At 33.6% G+C, this 22,553-nt stretch overlaps 2 protein-coding genes across 8 annotated transcripts in view; one reads left to right on the top strand and one right to left on the bottom strand.

The window, feature by feature from the left end:
- The window catches only part of LOC137241140 (tropomyosin-1-like), an 857,608-nt gene that overhangs the window by 565,374 nt on the left and 269,681 nt on the right, over nt 1-22,553 (top strand). For all 5 annotated transcript variants that reach the window (XM_067768425.1, XM_067768430.1, XM_067768429.1 and 2 more), the window contains exon 9: nt 1,904-2,063. The gene's annotated coding sequence lies outside the window, so the exon portion shown is untranslated. The remainder of the gene's footprint in view (nt 1-1,903; nt 2,064-22,553) is intronic.
- Nucleotides 1-22,553, bottom strand: part of LOC137241142 (uncharacterized) — an 82,535-nt gene that overhangs the window by 41,329 nt on the left and 18,653 nt on the right. Inside the window, exon 1 of one of the 3 annotated variants that reach the window (XM_067768433.1) lies at nt 1,774-1,839. The exons of the other annotated variants lie outside the window; for them this stretch is intronic. Within the exon in view, the coding sequence (XP_067624534.1) occupies nt 1,774-1,796 (23 nt within the window). The 5' untranslated portion in view covers nt 1,797-1,839. Of the gene's footprint in view, nt 1-1,773; nt 1,840-22,553 lie in introns of those variants that run through there. 3 annotated transcript variants of the gene reach the window in all.

The raw sequence follows: 22,553 nt of genomic DNA, 5'->3' as shown, positions 1-22,553 counted from the left end.
CTCATTAACACCTTTCATTTGATACCCATATCGTACAAACAAATTCTAGAGTCACCCCTGGTCCACCTTTATGGCGATATCTCGAAAAGGCGTCCACCTATAAAACTAAGACCCACTCCCTTTTAAAATACTCATTAACACCTTTCATTTGATACCCATATCGTACAAACAAATTCTAGAGTCACCCCTTGTCCACCTTTATGGCGATATCTCGAAAAGGCGTCCACCTATAAAACTATGGCCCACTCCCTTTTAAAATACTCATTAATACCTTTCATTTGATACCCATATCGTACAAACAAATTCTAGATTCAGCCCTGGCGGCAGACGTTGTTCTGCCCTAAAATTGGTCTATCTGCATACATCTTAATAAGCGTTTTCCGTCTAATTCTGCATCCCCCCTCTTATATTTTTCTTAATCCTTTTATTCACTCCTCCCTCCCTTTTTTTCGATTCATCTATCTCTATTTCGTCTCACTCTATCTCTTTCTCAGTCTCCTACTCCTTCCCTCTTTTCTCTTCTCTCAAGTTCTTCTCATTCTTCTTCATCCCTTATTGCCAGTCATAGAGGGTGGTATGTATTTTGTTCCAGTCCTATTCCGAGTCCCAGTCCTAGTGCTAATCCCAGTTCCAGTCCGTCTGTGGTCTAGTTCCTGGAAAAAAGGATCGTAAATACTAATACAGGCAAATTAATCCACCAAATTTCAGGCAAATCGAATAAGAGGTACATATTTTTAAAATTATGTGGGTATTATTAATTCATGTCTTTATTTCGGCTTCGCATGCTTATTTATCAGTTTTGCGAGGTTGATGCGACTAAATCGAATATGAAAATGGAAATTACTTTAAAGCTCTCAGCAACAGCTTTCATTTGATATCCATATTACACACACATTGTAGGGGTATACGGGTCCACGTTTTGGCATATATCTCGAGACCCTAGTCACCAATAGGTATGAAAACTACCCTGTACTAAAGCACTTTCATTTGATATCCATATTGTATAAACACATCGATGGGATGCCCGGGTCCACGTTTTGGAATTTGATTTTTATATATATGGATACAAAGAACATTTCAACTCACCATATTCATTCATATTAATAGAGTATGTGTGGAACTTAAGAGCGAATTGAGAGTTTCACAGAGTTCCATTGCCACACCGCCATTTTATACAGGGTGAAAGTGTAACGCTTTTGCGTTGCGAGCAGGCAACAATTTTCACAAAAGAACGAAGTACTCCGTAAAGGCGTTGCCAGTTTTTTAGAATAGAACAACAACCCTTGCGTGGCGTACAAAAAGCGTAACACTTTAGCCAGAAAAGAAAACGCTACTAGTTTGAGTGTGAGCGCATTTAATGTAGCCAGTAGCTTATCAGTAAGTACAGCAAATTATAAATCGCGCTCAATTAGATTATGTTAGGTTGAACTGGCTGGTCGGCGAAGAAATCCATTGACATAATGAGTCCAAAGTGTTACCGTAACGTTTGTTTAAAGAAAACTGATAAACCTTATTTAAAAACAGGACCTTTCTTACAAAATAACCCCGTCCTTTTGGTAAAACTTTGGCTGACCTGTTCTACTAGCTGTTTCTAGATGTGATTTAAATACAGGAATAATTCAAAAAAAAGGATGTGTATATTTCTCTAAATTTAAACCAAAAGGACATATAGCAGTATGTCCTTTACTAATATATCGATGTGACTCTTAAAATATCCTTTAATTTACAGTACTATTTTTTTTCTAAAAGGATAACATTAATTTAGTTACTTACATAACAAACTGTTGTTCCAGCATTCCTTTTTGTATTATATTCAAAATCACGTCTTCGATAATAAAACTGACAATGTGATATTAAAATTTGTCACACCTTTTATACTTGAACTTTATGTCGATTTTTTCAGCGAAAATTCCACACACACACAAAACACATTATACCATTCCAAATAAAACAAGTAAGGACGGCACTGTCTTCGGCTGTGCTGAAGACTTCATACCCTTCATGAATGGGGCTGAACAACAACCTTATCCGGTTCGTAATTTCCAAATAATCGGATGTATAAGGTAAGAAATATATAGTGGACAGATGTACATACTTAAACGATTTTTAAGATTAATATAAAATAAAAAATGGCAAAAAACCATCTTATCTGAATGATCGGTTGTATGGGATATATATTATATATAGCTCCGATCGAAATGATTTTTACAGGAAATTTTCTATGATATATTAGAATATATATCACCAAGTTTCACGTTTTTATATTGGTAATTAAGAGAGAAATGGCTAAAAATCTTTTTATCTGAACGATCGGTTGTATGGGATATATATTATATATAGCTCCGATCGAAATTATTTTTTCATGAAATCTTCTATGATATATTAGAATAAATATCAGCAAGTTTAACGTTTTATATTGGAAATTAAGGGAGAAATTGCCAAAAATCTTTCTATCTGAACGATCGGTTGTATGGGATATATACTATATAAAGCTCCGATCAAAGTGATTTTTTCAGAAAATCTTCTGTGATATATTAAAATATATATCACCGAGTTTTACGTTTATACTTTCTAAATTAAGGGAGAAATGGCCAAAAATCTTTCTATCTGAACGATCGGTTGTATGGGATATAACTATATATAGCTCCGATCAAAGTGATTTTTTCAGGATATCTTCTATGATATATTGGAATATATATCACTGAGTTCCACGTTTATACTTTCTAATTGCGGCAGGAATGACCAAAATAGTCTTATCTGAACGATCGGGAGATATATGTTATAGTGGTCCTATCCTACCGGACCCAACAAATTTCTAATATAATACAAAAATACATCCTTGTGCCAAATTTCATTGAGATATCTCAAAATTTGAGGGACTAGTTTGCGTTCAAACAGACAGACGGACGGACATGTCTATATCAACTCTGTTCGTCGCCCTGATCAATTCGGTATACTTAATGGTGAGTCTGTCTTCTACATTTCTCAACGTTACAAACATCGGACCAAAGTTAATATACCATTTCATGTTCATGAAAGGTATAGAAACAAAAACAGTAAGTAGCCTAAGTTCGGATAACATTGTATATACTCTTCAGAAAAAATGAGAGACAATCACGCAGAGCGACAGTTTCGCAATAGGGTTAGGTCCGTCACTTTTTTCTAAGATAAAGAAATTTCCATTTTACATACTCGCGTCTCTGTTATGTGCATTTCCTAACACAGTGTAAAACAAGTAAGCTGTTCGGTCAATTTTCGTGTATACACAAAAGACGGTTTGTTCTACAAAATTGTCAAATTAATCGATTTAACCTTTGGTTAGTCACCGTTGTGAAAACATAAGTGTCAAATGAATCTATCTGATAGGTAGCTATCCTGCAGATGAAATCTAGCTTAACAGGTGATAGTAAAACGGCCCTTAATAACTACCTCCGAACTGGTGATAATCGGATGCATATCGGGAGAGTGGGTAGCCACACTTGTAACAACAGCGCTGAGGTCTGAACAATATGGATTTAAATTAATTAATGCAAAGTTTGCGACTATTTCAGAACCACCTAGGACTGAACCAATTAGGAACGCTTTAAAAAATTCTACACTGAACTTTCGAACGCGCCGTTAACTAATTCAATCGCAGGTGGATTGAAATACGCGCAGACTTTGATTAATTTATTTCAATATATATACCTAGCTCGAACCTAAGCGCTATTGATACAACTGTGACTAAATGTCCCGTTCTTCATCCGATTTGTACCCGTTCAGCACCGTTCGTTTTTTCTGCTGGGTATTCATTTCTGTTCTAAAACTTATTGATTTTTATGAGTCAATAACACACAATACTACTTTGGTTTCCTTAAAGTGCTTTGAAAACGCAATTATAAGTTTCAATAATAAATTATTTACCTTTAAGAGACTCGTATTGTTTAGTGTATCTTATTCGTACACATTTTTGCATGTATTGAAAATGAGCCAAGCAAGCACAACATAAAAAGTTCTAAAAGTGAAAAAACCAATTTCCATCTCTTTTATCTATAAATATAAGCAGACGCGGCAGATGTTGTTCTGCCCTAACTTTGATCTATCTGCCCCCCTTTTTCTTGTCCTTTTATCTAATCCTCCCTCTGCCTTTCTCTTTCTATGCATCTCTTTCTCCCTCTCCGTCTTTTCCGATATATCTTAGTCTAACTCCATCTCTTTCTTCCTCCATCCCTTATTCCCAGTCCTAGTTCCACTTAGAGTCCCAGTCCGAGTCCCAGTCCCTGTCCTGGACCCAGTCTGTCCCTGGTCCGATTCCCGGAAAAAAGTCTCGTAAATACTAATCCAGGCAAAGGGCTTCCTCAATACCAAATTTCAGGCAAATCGAACCGCGAATAGTATTTGTTCGAATAGATCGTTCCCGGGTCCCTTTTCCGGGAAGGTAAAGGTTTGCCAAGAAGCGATCCTGCAAATTTTATCAGAATCGGAGAGTGATTTCGGATAGATTAAATATATAGATAGACTAAATCTCCTTGGTGCACAAACAATACAAAAAAAAAAATAATTAAAAAAAAAAATTAAGTTAAACATTTTCATTGAAAACAATACTTACATGAAGTAATAATAATAATAAAAGCTAGAAAATAATAGGGTAGGTCCTAGTACTAGTCATCACACTCCTCATCAATCTAGGGCGTTGATCAATTTAAGTTATTATTTTTCTAGTCCATTTATACAAACAACACACATTAATTAAGTTTCAATTATGAGGTTTTAAAATTAATCACCTATTTATTTGAACAACAAAAAAAAAAACCGTTTTTAAGATATTTTTCACCGGTTCAAAAGTAAACAAAGAAGTATTTCTTGGAAAATAAATAAAGTGGCATTTAACCTGCAGAAATTCTCACTTATTCCCAACATCAAATATTTTGCAAATGACTAAATTAACGTTATAACAATCTATAGCTTGGTTTTCACTTGGTCGAATTTGACCACTAATTTGGTCAAGTCAATAAAAACACGTCAAAGCGATAATTTAATTGGATGCTGATTATCGGCAACTTCTCCTTTGGAGATTTTTCCAGTTTTTACTTAGTTTTGCTTCGACCTTCATTATTTTCGGTATTTTTATAAAAATATGTATTATTATATAACACCAACAATCCAAATATACACTTAAGACTTTTTAAAAAATTCTGCAAAATTCCGAGAATTTTCATGCAAATTTTTAGCTTTCAGTAAGAATTTTTAAAATTTATCTCTCAGATGGGGTTTCGCAAGAACGTTTGCGGGCAACCAAAGAGAGATTTTTATACTCAGCTGAGCAGAGCCCACAGAGTATATTAACTTTATTCGCATAACTGTAATCCGTAACGGCATAAACTAATCGAGATAGATATAGACTTCTATATATCAAAATGATCTGGGCGAAAAAAGAAATTAATTAGCCATGTCCGTCCGTCCGTCCGTAGACACGATAACTTGAGTAAATTTTGAGATATCTTGATAAAATTTGGTACGTAAGTTTCTGGGCACCCATCTCAGATCGAAAATGAACGAAATCGGACCATAACCATGCCCACTTTTTCGATATCGAAAATTTCGTAAAACCAAAAAGTGCGATATTTCATTACCAAAGACGGCTAAAGTGATGAAACTTGGTAGGTGGGTTGACTTTAAAACACACAATAGAAAATTAGTGAACTTTTGGACAATAGGCGTGGCACCGTCCACGTTTAAAAGAAGGTAATTTCAAAGTTTTGCACGCTGTAATTTGGGAATCGTTAAAGATATCATGATGAAATTTGTCAGGAACGTTACGCCTGTTACTGTATGTATACTAAGGAAAAATTGGCAAAAACGGATTACGAACACGCCCACTTTTAAAAAAAAATTTTTAAAAGTCAAATTTTAACGAAAAATTTAATATCTTTACAGTATATAAGTAAATTATGTCAACATTCAACTCCAGTAAGGACATGGTGCAACAAAATACAAAACTAAAAGCCTCGCCCAGTTTTTATACACAGTCGTCCGTCTGTCCTTCCGTTCGGCCGGTAACACGATAACTTGAGCAAAAATCGACATATCTTTACTAAACTTAGTTCACGTACTTATCTGAACTCACTTTATATCGGTATAAAAAATGGCCGAAATCCGTCTATGACCACGCCCACTTTTTCGATATCGAAAATTACGAAAAATGAAAATAATGCCATAATTCTATAGCAAATATGAAAAAAGAGATGAAACATGGTAATTGGATTGGTTTATTGACGCAAAATATAACTTTAGAAAAAACTTTGTGAAATGGGTGTGACACCTACCATATTAAGTAGAATGAAATGAAAAGTTCTGCAGGGCGAAATCAAACGCCTTGGAATCTTGGCAGGAATACTGTTCCTGGTATTACATATATAAATAAATTAGCGGTACCCGACAGATGATGTTCAGGGTCAACATGGTCCACATTTTGGTTGATATCTCGAAAACGCCTTCACATATACAACTAAAAACGCTTTAAAACCCCCTTTAATACCTTTAATTTGATACCCATATCGTACAAACACATTCTAGAGTCACCCCTTGTCCACCCTTATGGTTATGTCGCAAAAAGTCGTCCACCTATAGAACTAAGGCCCACTACGTTTTAAATAATCATTAACACCTTTCATTTAACACCCATATCGTACAAACACATTCTAGAGTTACCCCTGGTCCACCTTTATGGCGATATCTCGAAAGGGCGTCCACCTATAGAACTAAGGCTCAAACCCTTTTAAAATACCCATTAACACCTTTCGTTTGATACCCATATCGTACAAACACATTCTAGGGTTACCCCTGGTCCACCTTTATGGCGATATCTCGAAAAGGCGTCCACCTATAGCACTAAGGCCCATTCCCTTTTAAAATACTCTTTAACACCTTTCATTTGATACCCATATCGTACAAACATATTCTAGTATCACCTCTGGTCCACCTTTATGGCGATATCCTGAAATGGCGTCCACCTATAGAACTATGGCCCACTCCCTCTTAAAATACTCTTTAATACCTTCCATTTGATACACATGTCATACAAACACGTTCCAGGGTTACCCTAGGTTAATTTTGCTAAATTTTGTTTTCCATTATTTTGTCTCCAAAGCTCTCAGCTGAGTATGTAATGTTCGGTTACACCCGAACTTAGCCTTCCTTACTTCTTTGAAATACATATATACATACATAGAGTGTTACCCTTGTGTAGCTCTGCGGAGATTTCATCCTTTTTAGAACATTTTGCTCCTTTGAAAACTATTTCAAATATTTTTAGAACCATTTTGGGCCTCAATATTTTACCCTGTCATAAACAGCAAAATTAAAAGTGCACTTGATTATTTTAAGAAGTATCTATAGAAATATGATTCAGATATTATATCCTTTCGAATTTATAAGAAATCCATAACTTAAAAATAAAGGTGCGTATTCAAAGTTATACTTCAAATTCGGTCACAGCTTTTTTGACATAGCAAATTATTTTAAAAAGCCTACCTACATAAAATTGATTGTGCATATGACCATAGTTTTTTGGGTATTTTAATGTAGAGGAGGATTTTTATCAGTCTTTTTAAATTGATTTACAGCTTATAGCTGTTAAAAATTTCAATTAAAAGGTGCATTGCTAAGAGCTTGACTTTAACGGATCAGTTCAGTGTATAATTTTGGTTCGGTCTTGCTACACAAAGTTTGTGGCACGCTTCTGTGTGGAAGTGTAGCATAAAAGTAAAATCCATATTGACCCATTTTTGAAAATTGTCAACGACAATACTGTTCACAGCAGATTCGAAGAACGGTACTTTTGACATAGCGGCTAAGGCTACCACTTTGATGCATTTATACAAAACTGGTGCTTTTTGTTTAGGTTTGGTCTGATATATATACTTAGACCAAGACCTATTAACAAAATTATAGATTATTCTCAAAGATATCACATTGCAATGCATTTCATTTTTATGCCGACTCCGAACGGCAGCTGCAAGGCAAGATGAATTTTCACTGAGAAGGTTTTTAATGGCAGAAACTTTTCGGAGTGTTTGCCAAACCACTGTCGAGGGCGAGCTCGCTTAGAAATGCATTTTTGTAATTGAATGAACTTTCCTCTTAAATTTTGATGTTGCTTTTGCGCGGGTCTTGAACCCAGCACCCTCGGTGTGGTATGCAGAGTACGCTACCACTACACCACGGCGCCGCCAGAGTCTTGAACCAGCAAAAGCAATAAGTTAAGCTTAAATTCCGGCTAAATAATTATAAGATGCAAATAACAAGTATTCACTTTGTTTTGGGAAAACCCTCATTTTTATTGATCTTGATGAGAAAGTTTATGTACCCCAGCGGGTTAGGGAATCAGAATATACCCGCGGTAGGTATGCCTGTCGTAAGAGGCGACTAAAATACCAGATTCAAAGGGCTGTGTAGCGCAACCTTTTAGGTTGCCAGCGCAATATATAGCTTCTCTAAACCCAATTGTCAACCTCACCTATCCGCGGCGAATCCTGTTTCACTAACAGACGAGGCTCTGGCGACCCCAAGCTCCTCATGGAACTTGGGGGTAGGGAGGTAGGGAATGGCCTGAAGGTTTAATGTGGCCACATAAATCGTTCCCGAGATGGTCGGGCTAGCACCTTAATGGTGCTATGGTACCGGAGCGTACCGGAGGAAGCAACCTTAACGCTACAACAACAACAACAACAACAACAGAAAGTTTATGTTTCATGAAAAATTTACGCTTATTGTGAACCCTAAGCAACCTGTTGGAAACGATATCTTATTATTCCGTTCATACATTATAAATGTGTCAATTAGGTTAATTCACAACTATTTTTATTAGTTACCTTAGCTGAAAAATACTAAAAGTTTATCCACATTTAAGCAACTCTCCACATTGTTCATAAAGTACGAGCCCTCAAAGAATTTCTGCTGCATTAACCGATTTTCGGACCGGAGGAAGATAGGTTTCATCAACTACTAAGAGCTGCCAAAAGAACTATAGATTGACTTAATTTCACATATTTTTTACCTTTATGTAGAATTATGTATAGTATAAGTCAGAGCGTGCCACAATTCTCAAAATAATGGAGATTTCCTGGCATGAATGTTTTACTGTAGCCAAATAGTAACACATTAACGCGATGTAGGGACTGAAATTCGCGAAGGCCTTTATAAATAATTTTTTGTGACATTTGTGGGGTATATTTTCGGTTGAAAAAGCAAAACGTGTCGAAATATTTTCATTGTGCACATTTCCTGAAATCAAGAAGTTTCTACTTATTGTACAAATATCAAACTTTCTCAATTCAATAGCACAAATTAGCTGTGCAAATATATAAACAAATCACATGGAAATTTTCTGTTGAAAAAGCCAATTATGTCGAAATATTTTCATTGTACCCATATTCTGAAATCTAGAAGTTTGTATTTATTGTACAAATATCAACCTTTCTGAATTCAATAGCACAAATTAGCTGTGCAAATATATAAACAAATCACATGGATATTTACTGTTGAAAAAGCCAAACGTGTCAAAATATTTTCATTGTGCCCATTTCCTGAAATCTAGAAGTTTCTACTTATTGTAAAAATATCAAACTTTCTCAATTCAATAGCAAAAATTAGCTGTGCAAATATATAAACAAATCACGTGGGAATTTACTGCTGAAAAAGCCAAATGTGTCAAAAAAACTTCCGTTGTGTCCGTTTCCTGAAATCTAGAAGTTTCTACTTATTGTACAAATATCAAACTTTCTGAATTCAATAGCACAAATTTGCTGTGCAAATATATAAACAAATCAAATGGAAATTTACTGTTGAAAAAGCCAAATGTGTCAAAAAAACTTCCGTTGTGTTCGTTTCCTGAAATCTAGAAGTTTCTACTTATTGTACAAATATCAAACTTTCTGAATTCAATAGCACAAATTTGCTGTGCAAATATATAAACAAATCAAATGGAAATTTACTGTTGAAAAAGCCAAATGTGTCAGAAAAACTTCCATTGTGTCCGTTTCCTGAAATCTAGAAGTTTCTACTTATTGTACAAATATCAAACTTTCTGAATTCAATAGCACAAATTTGCTGTGCAAATATATAAACAAATCACATGGAAATTTACTTTTAAAAACGTCAAACGTGTCATAATATTTTCATTGTGCCCATTTCCTGAAATCTAGAAGTTTCTACTTATTGCAAAAATATCAAACTTCCTCAATTCAAAAGCACAAATTAGCTGTGCAAATATATAAACAAATCACATGGAAATTTACTTTTAAAAATGTCAACCGTGTCATAATATTTTCATTGTGCACATTTCCTGAAATCAAGAAGTTTCTACTTATTGTAAAAATATCAAACTTTCTCAATTCAATAGCACAAATTAGCTGTGCAAACATATAAACAAATCAAATGGAAATTTACTGTTGAAAAAGCCAAACGTGTCAAAATATTTTCATTGTGCCCATTTCCTGAAATCTAGAAGTTTCCACTTATTGTAAAAATATCAAACTTCCTCAATTCAATAGCACAAATTAGCTGTGCAAATATATAAACCAATCACATGGAAATTTACTGTTGAAAAAGCCAAACTTGTCAAAATATTTTCATTGTGCACATTTCCTAAAATCAAGAAGTTTCTACTTATTGTACAAATATCAACCTTTCTGAATTCAATAGCACAAATTAGCTGTGCAAATATATAAACAAATCACATGGAAATTTACTTTTGAAAAAGCCAAACGTGTCATAATATTTTCATTGTGCCCATTTCCTGAAATCTAGAAGTTCCTACTTATTGTAAAAATATCAAACTTTCTCAATTCAATAGCACAAATTAGCTGTGCAAATATATAAACAAATCACGTGGGAATTTACTGTTGAAAAAGCCAAATGTGTCAAAAAAAATTCCGTTGTGTCCATTTCCTGAAATCAAGAAGTTTCTACTTATTGTACAAATATCAACCTTTCTGAATTCAATAGCACAAATTAGCTGTGCAAATATATAAACAAATCACATGGAAATTTACTTTTGAAAAAGCCAAATGTGTCATAATATTTTCATTGTGCCCATTTCCTGAAATCTAGAAGTTCCTACTTATTGTAAAAATATCAAACTTTCTCAATTCAATAGCACAAATTAGCTGTGCAAATATATAAACAAATCACATGGAAATTTACTGTTGAAAAAGCCAGACGTGTCAAAATATTTTCATTGTGCCCATTTCCTGAAATCTAGAAGTTTCCACTTATTGTAAAAATATCAAACTTTCTCAATTCAATAGCACAAATTAGCTGTGCAAATATATAAACAAATCACGTGGGAATTTACTGTTGAAAAAGCCAAATGTGTCAAAAAAAATTCCATTGTGTCCATTTCCTGAAATCAAGAAGTTTCTACTTATTTTACAAATATCAACCTTTCTGAATTCAATAGCACAAATTAGCTGTGCAAATATATAAACAAATCACGTGGGAATTTACTGTTGAAAAAGCCAAATGTGTCAAAAAAATTCCATCGTGTCCATTTCCTGAAATCAAGAAGTTTCTACTTATTGTACAAATATCAAACTCTCTCAATTCAATAGCACAAATTAGCTGTGCAAATATGTAAACAAATCACGTGGGAATTTGTTCCCGTTCAGCACCGATCGTTTTTTCTGCTGGGTATTCATTTTTGTTCTAAAACTTATTGATTTTTATGATTTAATAACACACATTACTACTTTGGTTTCCTTAAAGTGCTTTGAAAACGCAATTATAAGCTTCAATAATAAATTATTTACCTTTAAGAGACTCGTATTGTTTAGTGTATCTTATTCGTACACTTTTTTGCATGTATTGAAAATGAGCCAAGCAAGCAGAATATAAAAAGTTCGAAAAGTGATAAAACCAATTTTCATCTCTTTTATCTATAAATATAAGCAGAAGCGGCAGAAGTTGTCGTGCCCTAACTTTGATCTATCTACCACCCTTTTTCTTGTCCTTTTATTCACTCCTCCCTCTGCCTCCCTCTTTCTATGCATCTCTTTCTCCCTCTCCGTCTTTTCCGATATATCTTAGTCTAACTCCATCTCTTTCTTCCTCCATCCCTTATTCCCAGTCCTAGTTCCACTTAGAGTCCCAGTCCGAGTCCCAGTCCCTGTCCTGGACCCAGTCTGTCCCTGGTCCGATTCCCGGAAAAAAGTCTTGTAAGTACTAATCCAGGCAAAGGGCTTCCTTAATACCTAATTTCAGGCAAATCGAACCGCGAATAGTATTTGTTCGAATAGATCGTTCCCGGGTCCCTTTTCCGGGAAGGGAAAGGTTTGCCATGAAGCGATCCTGCAAATTTTATCAGAATCGGAGTGTGATTTCGGATAGATTAAATATATAGATAGACTAAATCTCCTTGGTGCACAAACAATACAAAAATAAAATAATTAAAAAAAAAAAATTTAATTAAACGGTTTCGTTGAAAACAATACTTACATGAAGTAATAATAATACTAAAAGCTAGAAAATAATAGGGTAGGTCCTAGTACTAGTCATCACACTCCTCATCAATCTAGGGCGTTTATCAGTTTAAGTTATTATTTTTCTATTCCATTTATACAAACAAAACACATTAATTAAGTTTCAATTATGAGGTTTTATAATTAATCACCCATTTATTTGAACAACAAAAAAAAACTGTTTTTAAGATATTTTTCACCTGTTCAAAAGTAAACAAAGAAGTATTTCTTGGAAAATAAATAAAGTGGCATTTAACCTGCAGAAATTCTCACTTATTCCCAACATCAAATACTTTGCAAATGACTAAATTAACGTTATAACAATCTATAGCTTGGTTTTCTCTTGGTCGAATTTGACCACTAATTTGGTCAAGTCAATAAAAACAGCTGGTCATACAACGTCAAAGCGATAATTAAATTGGATGCTGATTATCGGCAACTTCTCCTTTGGAGATTTTTCCAGTTTTTACTTAGTTTTGCTTCGACCTTCATTATTTTCGATATTTTTATAAAAATATGTATTATTATATAACACCAACAATCCAAGTATACCCTTAAGACTTTTTAAAAAATTCTGAAAAATTCCGAGAATTTTCATGCAAATTTTTAGCTTTCAGTAAGAATTTTTAGAATTTATCTCTCAGATGCGGTTTCGCAAGAACGTTTGCGGGCAATCAAAGAGAGATTTTTATACTCAGCTGAGCAGAGCCCACAGAGTATATTAACTTTATTCGCATAACGATAATCCGTAACGGCATAAACTAATCGAGATAGATATAGACTTCTATATATCAAAATGATCTGGGCGAAAAAAGAAATTTATTTAGCCATGTCCGTCCGTCCGTCCGTCCGTCCGTTGACACGATAACTTAAGTAAATTTTGAGATATCTTGATAAAATTTGGTACGTAAGTTTCTGGGCACCCATCTCAGATCGAAAATGAACGAAATCGGACCATAACCATGCCCACTTTTTCGATATCGAAAATTTCGTAAAACCGAAAAAGTGCGATAATTCATTACCAAAGACGGCTAAAGTGATGAAACTTGGTAGGTGGGTTGATTTTAAAACACGCAATAGAAAATGAGTAAACTTTTGGACAATAGGCGTGGCACCGCCCACTTTTAAAAGAAGGTAATTTCAAAGTTTTGCACGCTGTAATTTGGGAAGCGTTAAAGATATCATGATGAAATTTGTCAGGAACGTTACGCCTGTTACTGTATGTATACTAAGGAAAAATTGGCAAAAACGGATTACGAACACGCCCACTTTAAAAAAAAAAATTTTTAAAAGTCAAATTTTAACAAAAAATTTAATATCTTTACAGTATATAAGTAAATTATATCAACATTCAACTCCAGTAAGGACATGGTGCAACAAAATACAAAACTAAAAGAAAATTTCAAAATGGGCGTGGCTCCGCCCTTTTTCATTTAATTCGTCTAGAATACTTTTAATGCCATAAATCGAACAAAAATTAACCAATCCTTTTGAAATTTGGTACAGGCATAGATTTTATGACGGTCTGTTTTCTGTGAAAATGGGCGCAATTGGTTGAAGCCTCGCCCAGTTTATATACACAGTCGTCCGTCTGTCCTTCCGCTCGGCCGGTAACACGATAACTTGAGCAAAAATCGACATATCTTTACTAAACTTAGTTCACGTACTTATCTGAACTCACTTTATGTCGGTATAAAAAATGGCCGAAATCCGTCTATGACCACGCTCACTTTTTCAATATCGAAAATTACGAAAAATGAAAAAAATGCCATAATTCTATACCAAATATTAAAAAAGAGATGAAACATGGTAATTGGATTGGTTTATTGACGCAAAATATAACTTTAGAAAAAACTTTGTAAAATGGTGTGACACCTACCATATTAAGTAGAAGAAAATGACAAAATTTCTGCAGGGCGAAATCAAACGCCTTGGAATCTTGGCAGGAATACTGTTCCTGGTATTACATATATAAATAAATTAGCGGTACCCGACAGATGATGTTCTGGGTCACCATGGTCCATATTTTGGTCGATATCTCGAAAACGCCTTCACATATACAACTAAAAACACTTTAAAACCCCCTTTAATACCTTTAATTTGATACCCATATCGTACAAACACATTCTAGAGTCATCCCTGGTCCACCCTTATGGTTATGTCGCAAAAAGTCGTCCACCTATAGAACTAAGGCCCACTACGTTTTAAATAATCATTAACACCTTTCATTTAACACCCATATCGTACAAACACATTCTAGAGTTACCCCTGGTCCACCTTTATGGCGATATCTCGAAAGGGCGTCCACCTATAGAACTAAGGCTCAAACCCTTTTAAAATACCCATTAACACCTTTCGTTTGATACCCATATCGTACAAACACATTCTAGGGTTACCCCTGGTCCACCTTTATGGCGATATCTCGAAAAGGCGTCCACCTATAGCACTAAGGCCCATTCCCTTTTAAAATACTCTTTAACACCTTTCATTTGATACCCATATCGTACAAACATATTCTAGTATCACCTCTGGTCCACCTTTATGGCGATATCCTGAAATGGCGTCCACCTATAGAACTATGGCCCACTCCCTCTTAAAATACTCTTTAATACCTTCCATTTGATACACATGTCATACAAACACGTTCCAGGGTTACCCTAGGTTAATTTTGCTAAATTTTGTTTTCCATTATTTTGTCTCCAAAGCTCTCAGCTGAGTATGTAATGTTCGGTTACACCCGAACTTAGCCTTCCTTACTTCTTTGAAATACATATATACATACATAGAGTGTTACCCTTGTGTAGCTCTGCGGAGATTTCATCCTTTTTAGAACATTTTGCTCCTTTGAAAACTATTTCAAATATTTTTAGAACCATTTTGGGCCTCAATATTTTACCCTGTCATAAACAGCAAAATTAAAAGTGCACTTGATTATTTTAAGAAGTATCTATAGAAATATGATTCAGATATTATATCCTTTCGAATTTATAAGAAATCCATAACTTAAAAATAAAGGTGCGTATTCAAAGTTATACTTCAAATTTGGTCACAGCTTTTTTGACATAGCAAATTATTTTAAAAAGCCTACCTACATAAAATTGATTGTGCATATGACCATAGTTTTTTGGGTATTTTAATGTAGAGGAGAATTTTTATCAGTCTTTTTAAATTGATTTACAGCTTATAGCTGTTAAAAATTTCAATTAAAAGGTGCATTGCTAAGAGCTTGACTTTAACGGATCAGTTCAGTGTATAATTTTGGTTCGGTCTTGCTACACAAAGTTTGTGGCACGCTTCTGTGTGGAAGTGTAGCATAAAAGTAAAATCCATATTGACCCATTTTTGAAAATTGTCAACGACAATACTGTTCACAGCAGATTCGAAGAACGGTACTTTTGACATAGCGGCTAAGGCTACCACTTTGATGCATTTATACAAAACTGGTGCTTTTTGTTTAGGTTTGGTCTGATATATATACTTAGACCAAGACCTATTAACAAAATTATAGATTATTCTCAAAGATATCACATTGCAATGCATTTCATTTTTATGCCGACTCCGAACGGCAGCTGCAAGGCAGATGAATTTTCACTGAGAAGGTTTTTAATGGCAGAAACTTTTCGGAGTGTTTGCCAAACCACTGTCGAGGGCGAGCTCGCTTAGAAATGCATTTTTGTAATTGAATGAACTTTCCTCTTAAATTTTGATGTTGCTTTTGCGCGGGTCTTGAACCCAGCACCCTCGGTGTGGTATGCAGAGTACGCTACCACTACACCACGGCGCCGCCAGAGTCTTGAACCAGCAAAAGCAATAAGTTAAGCTTAAATTCCGGCTAAATAATTATAAGATGCAAATAACAAGTATTCACTTTTTTTTGGGAAACCCCTCATTTTTATTGATCTTGATGAGAAAGTTTATGTACCCCAGCGGGTTAGGGAATCAGAATATACCCGCGGTAGGTATGCCTGTCGTAAGAGGCGACTAAAATACCAGATTCAAAGGGCTGTGTAGCGCAACCTTTTAGGTTGCCAGCGCAATATATAGCTTCTCTAAACCCAATTGTCAACCTCACCTATCCGCGGCGAATCCTGTTTCACTAACAGACGAGGCTCTGGCGACCCCAAGCTCCTCATGAAACTTGGGGGTAGGGAGGTAGGGAATGGCCTGAAGGTTTAATGTGGCCACATAAATCGTTCCCGAGATGGTCGGGCTAGCACCTTAATGGTGCTATGGTACCGGAGCGTACCGGAGGAAGCAACCTTAACGCTACAACAACAACAACAACAACAGAAAGTTTATGTTTCATGAAAAATTTACGCTTATTGTGAACCCTAAGCAACCTGTTGGAAACGATATCTTATTATTCCGTTCTTACATTATAAATGTGTCAATTAGGTTAATTCACGACTATTTTTATTAGTTACCTTAGCTGTAAAATACTAAAAGTTTATCCACATTTAAGTAACTCTCCACATTGTTCATAAAGTACAAGCCCTCAAAGAATTTCTGCTGCATTAACCGATTTTCGGACCGGAGGAAGATAGGTTTCATCAACTACTAAGAGCTGCCAAAAGAACTATAGATTGACTTAATTTCACATATTTTTTACCTTTATGTAGAATTATGTATAGTATAAGTCAGAGCGTGCCACAATTCTCAAAATAATGGAGATTTCCTGGCATGAATGTTTTACTGTTGCCAATTAGTAACACATTAACGAGATGTAGGGACTGAAATTCGCGAAGGCCTTTATAAATAATTATTTTGTGACATTTGTCGGGTATGTTTTCTGTTGAAAAAGCAAAACGTGTCGAAATATTTTCATTGTGCCCATATTCTGAAATCTAGAAGTTTGTATTTATTGTACAAATATCAACCTTTCTGAATTCAATAGCACAAATTAGCTGTGCAAATATATAAACAAATCACATGGAAATTTTCTGTTGAAAAAGCCAAATGTGTCGAAATATTTTCATTGTACCCATATTCTGAAATCTAGAAGTTTGTATTTATTGTACAAATATCAACCTTTCTGAATTCAATAGCACAAATTAGCTGTGTAAATATATAAACAAATCACATGGAAATTTTCTGTTGAAAAAGCCAAATGTGTCGAAATATTTTCATTGTACCCATATTCTGAAATCTAGAAGTTTGTATTTATTGTACAAATATCAACCTTTCTGAATTCAATAGCACAAATTAGCTGTGTAAATATATAAACAAATCACATGGAAATTTTCTGTTGAAAAAGCCAAATGTGTCGAAATATTTTCATTGTACCCATATTCTGAAATCTAGAAGTTTGTATTTATTGTACAAATATCAACCTTTCTGAATTCAATAGCACAAATTAGCTGTGCAAATATATAAACAAATCACATGGAAATTTACTGTTGAAAAAGCCAAACGTGTCAAAATATTTTCATTGTGCCCATTTCCTGAAATCTAGAAGTTTCTACTTATTGTAAAAATATCAAACTTTCTCAATTCAATAGCACAAATTAGCTGTGCAAATATATAAACAAATCACAATGAAATTTTTTGTTGAAAAAGCCAAATGTGTCGAAATATTTTCATTGTTCCCATATTCTGAAATCTAGAAGTTTGTATTTATTGTACAAATATCAACCTTTCTGAATTCAATAGCACAAATTAGCTGTGCAAATATATAAACAAATCACATGGAAATTTACTGTTGAAAAAGCCAAACGTGTCAAAATATTTTCATTGCGCCCATTTCCTGAAATCTGGAAGTTTCTACTTATTGTACAAATATCAAATTTTCTCAATTCAATAGCACGAATTAGCTGTGCAAATATATAAACAAATCACATGGAAATTTACTGTTGAAAAAGCCAAACGTGTCAAAATATTTTCATTGTGCCCATTTCCTGAAATCTAGAAGTTTCCACTTATTGTAAAAATATCAACCTTTCTCAGTTCAATAGCACAAATTAGCTGTGCAAATATATAAACAAATCACATGGAAATTTACTGTTGAAAAAGCCAAACGTGTCAAAATATTTTCATTGTGCCCATTTCCTGAAATCTAGAAGTTTCCACTTATTGTAAAAATATCAAACTTTCTCAGTTCAATAGCACAAATTAGCTGTGCAAATATATAAACAAATCACGTGGGAATTTACTGTTGAAAAAGCCAAATGTGTCAAAAAAAATTCCGCTGTGTCCATTTCCTGAAATCAAGAAGTTTCTACTTATTGTACAAATATCAACCTTTCTGAATTCAATAGCACAAATAAGCTGTGCAAATATATAAACAAATCACATGGAAATTTACTTTTGAAAAAGCCAAACGTGTCATAATATTTTCATTGTGCCCATTTCCTGAAATCTAGAAGTTCCTGCTTATTGTAAAAATATCAAACTTTCTGAATTCAATAGCACAAATTAGCTGTGCAAATATATAAACCAATCACATGGAAATTTACTGTTGAAAAAGCCAAACGTGTCAAAATATTTTCATTGTGCCTATTTCCTGAAATCTAGAAGTTTCCACTTATTGTAAAAATATCAAACTTTCTCAGTTCAATAGCACAAATTAGCTGTGCAAATATATAAACAAATCACATGGAAATTTACTTTTGAAAAAGCCAAACGTGTCAAAATATTTTCATTGTGCCCATTTCCTGAAATCTAGAAGTTTCCACTTATTGTAAAAATATCAAACTTCCTCAATTGAATAGCTCAAATTAGCTGTGCAAATATATAAACCAATCACATGGAAATTTACTTTTGAAAAAGACAAACGTGTCAAAATATTTTCATTGTGCCCATTTCCTGAAATCTAGAAGTTTCTACTTGTTGTACAAATATCAACCATTCTCAATTCAATAGCACAAATTAGCTGTGCAAATATATAAACAAATCAAATGGAAATTTACTGTTGAAAAAGCCAAACGTGTTAAAATATTTTCATTGTGCCCATTTCCTGAAATCTAGAAGTTTCCACTTATTGTAAAAATATCAAACTTTCTCAATTCAATAGCACAAATTAGCTGTGCAAATATATAAACAAATCAAATGGAAATTTACTGTTGAAAAAGCCAAACGTGTTAAAATATTTTCGTTGTGCCCATTTCCTGAAATCTAGAAGTTTCCACTTATTGTAAAAATATCAAACTTTCTCAATTCAATAGCACAAATTAGCTGTGCAAATATATAAACAAATCAAATGGAAATTTACTGTTGAAAAAGCCAAACGTGTTAAAATATTTTCATTGTGCCCATTTCCTGAAATCTAGAAGTTTCCACTTATTGTAAAAATTTCAAACTTCCTCAATTGAATAGCTCAAATTAGCTGTGCAAATATATAAACCAATCACATGGAAATTTACTTTTGAAAAAGCCAAACGTGTCAAAATATTTTCATTGTGCCCATTTCCTGAAATCTAGAAGTTTCCACTTATTGTAAAAATATCAAACTTCCTCAATTAAATAGCACAAATTAGCTGTGCAAATATATAAACAAATCAAATGGAAATTTACTGTTGAAAAAGCCAAACGTGTCAAAATATTTTCATTGTGCCCATTTCCTGAAATCTAGAAGTTTCCACTTATTGTAAAAATATCAAACTTTCTCAGTTCAATAGCACAAATTAGCTGTGCAAATATATAAACAAATCACGTGGGAATTTACTGTTGAAAAAGCCAAATGTGTCAAAAAAAATTCCGCTGTGTCCATTTCCTGAAATCAAGAAGTTTCTACTTATTGTACAAATATCAACCTTTCTGAATTCAATAGCACAAATAAGCTGTGCAAATATATAAACAAATCACATGGAAATTTACTTTTGAAAAAGCCAAACGTGTCATAATATTTTCATTGTGCCCATTTCCTGAAATCTAGAAGTTCCTACTTATTGTAAAAATATCAAACTTTCTCAATTCAATAGCACAAATTAGCTGTGCAAATATATAAACAAATCACATGGAAATTTACTGTTGAAAAAGCCAAACGTGTCAAAATATTTTCATTGTGCCCATTTCCTGAAATCTAGAAGTTTCCACTTATTGTAAAAATATCAAACTTTCTCAGTTCAATAGCACAAATTAGCTGTGCAAATATATAAACAAATCACATGGAAATTTACTGTTGAAAAAGCCAAACGTGTCAAAATATTTTCATTGTGCCCATTTCCTGAAATCTAGAAGTTTCCACTTATTGTAAAAATATCAAACTTTCTCAGTTCAATAGCACAAATTAGCTGTGCAAATATATAAACAAATCACGTGGGAATTTACTGTTGAAAAAGCCAAATGTGTCAAAAAAAATTCCGCTGTGTCCATTTCCTGAAATCAAGAAGTTTCTACTTATTGTACAAATATCAACCTTTCTGAATTCAATAGCACAAATAAGCTGTGCAAATATATAAACAAATCACATAGAAATTTACTTTTGAAAAAGCCAAACGTGTCATAATATTTTCATTGTGCCCATTTCCTGAAATCTAGAAGTTCCTACTTATTGTAAAAATATCAAACTTTCTGAATTCAATAGCACAAATTAGCTGTGCAAATATATAAACCAATCACATGGAAATTTACTGTTAAAAAAGCCAAACGTGTCAAAATATTTTCATTGTGCCTATTTCCTGAAATCTAGAAGTTTCCACTTATTGTAGAAATATCAAACTTTCTCAGTTCAATAGCACAAATTAGCTGTGCAAATATATAAACAAATCACATGGAAATTTACTTTTGAAAAAGCCAAACGTGTCAAAATATTTTCATTGTGCCCATTTCCTGAAATCTAGAAGTTTCCACTTATTGTAAAAATATCAAACTTCCTCAATTGAATAGCTCAAATTAGCTGTGCAAATATATAAACCAATCACATGGAAATTTACTTTTGAAAAAGCCAAACGTGTCAAAATATTTTCATTGTGCCCATTTCCTGAAATCTAGAAGTTTCTACTTGTTGTACAAATATCAACCATTCTCAATTCAATAGCACAAATTAGCTGTGCAAATATATAAACAAATCAAATGGAAATTTACTGTTGAAAAAGCCAAACATGTTAAAATATTTTCATTGTGCCCATTTCCTGAAATCTAGAAGTTTCCACTTATTGTAAAAATATCAAACTTTCTCAATTCAATAGCACAAATTAGCTGTGCAAATATATAAACAAATCAAATGGAAATTTACTGTTGAAAAAGCCAAACGTGTTAAAATATTTTCAGTGTGCCCATTTCCTGAAATCTAGAAGTTTCCACTTATTGTAAAAATATCAAACTTTCTCAATTCCATAGCACAAATTAGCTGTGCAAATATATAAACAAATCAAATGGAAATTTACTGTTGAAAAAGCCAAACGTGTTAAAATATTTTCATTGTGCCCATTTCCTGAAATCTAGAAGTTTCCACTTATTGTAAAAATTTCAAACTTCCTCAATTGAATAGCTCAAATTAGCTGTGCAAATATATAAACCAATCACATGGAAATTTACTTTTGAAAAAGCCAAACGTGTCAAAATATTTTCATTGTGCCCATTTCCTGAAATCTAGAAGTTTCCACTTATTGTAAAAATATCAAACTTCCTCAATTAAATAGCACAAATTAGCTGTGCAAATATATAAACCAATCACATGGAAATTTACTTTTGAAAAAGCCAAACGTGTCATAATATTTTCATTGTGCCCATTTCCTGAAATCTAGAAGTTCCTATTTATTGTAAAAATATCAAACTTTCTCAATTCAATAGCACAAATTAGCTGTGCAAATATATAAACAAATCAAATGGAAATTTACTGTTGAAAAAGCCAAACGTGTTAAAATATTTTCATTGTGCCCATTTCCTGAAATCTAGAAGTTTCAACTTATTGTAAAAATATCAAACTTCCTCAATTCAATAGCACAAATTAGCTGTGCAAATATATAAACCAATCACATGGAAATTTACTGTTGCAAAAGCCAAACGTGTTAAAATATTTTCATTGTGCCCATTTCCTGAAATCTAGAAGTTTCCACTTATTGTAAAAATATCAAACTTGCTCAATTCAATAGCACAAATTAGCTGTGCAAATATATA

Source organism: Eurosta solidaginis, chromosome 2 (assembly GCF_040869045.1).
Source record: "Eurosta solidaginis isolate ZX-2024a chromosome 2, ASM4086904v1, whole genome shotgun sequence".
Classification (NCBI taxonomy): Eukaryota; Metazoa; Arthropoda; class Insecta; order Diptera; family Tephritidae; genus Eurosta; species Eurosta solidaginis.
This window is presented reverse-complemented; position numbering and strand designations above follow the sequence as displayed.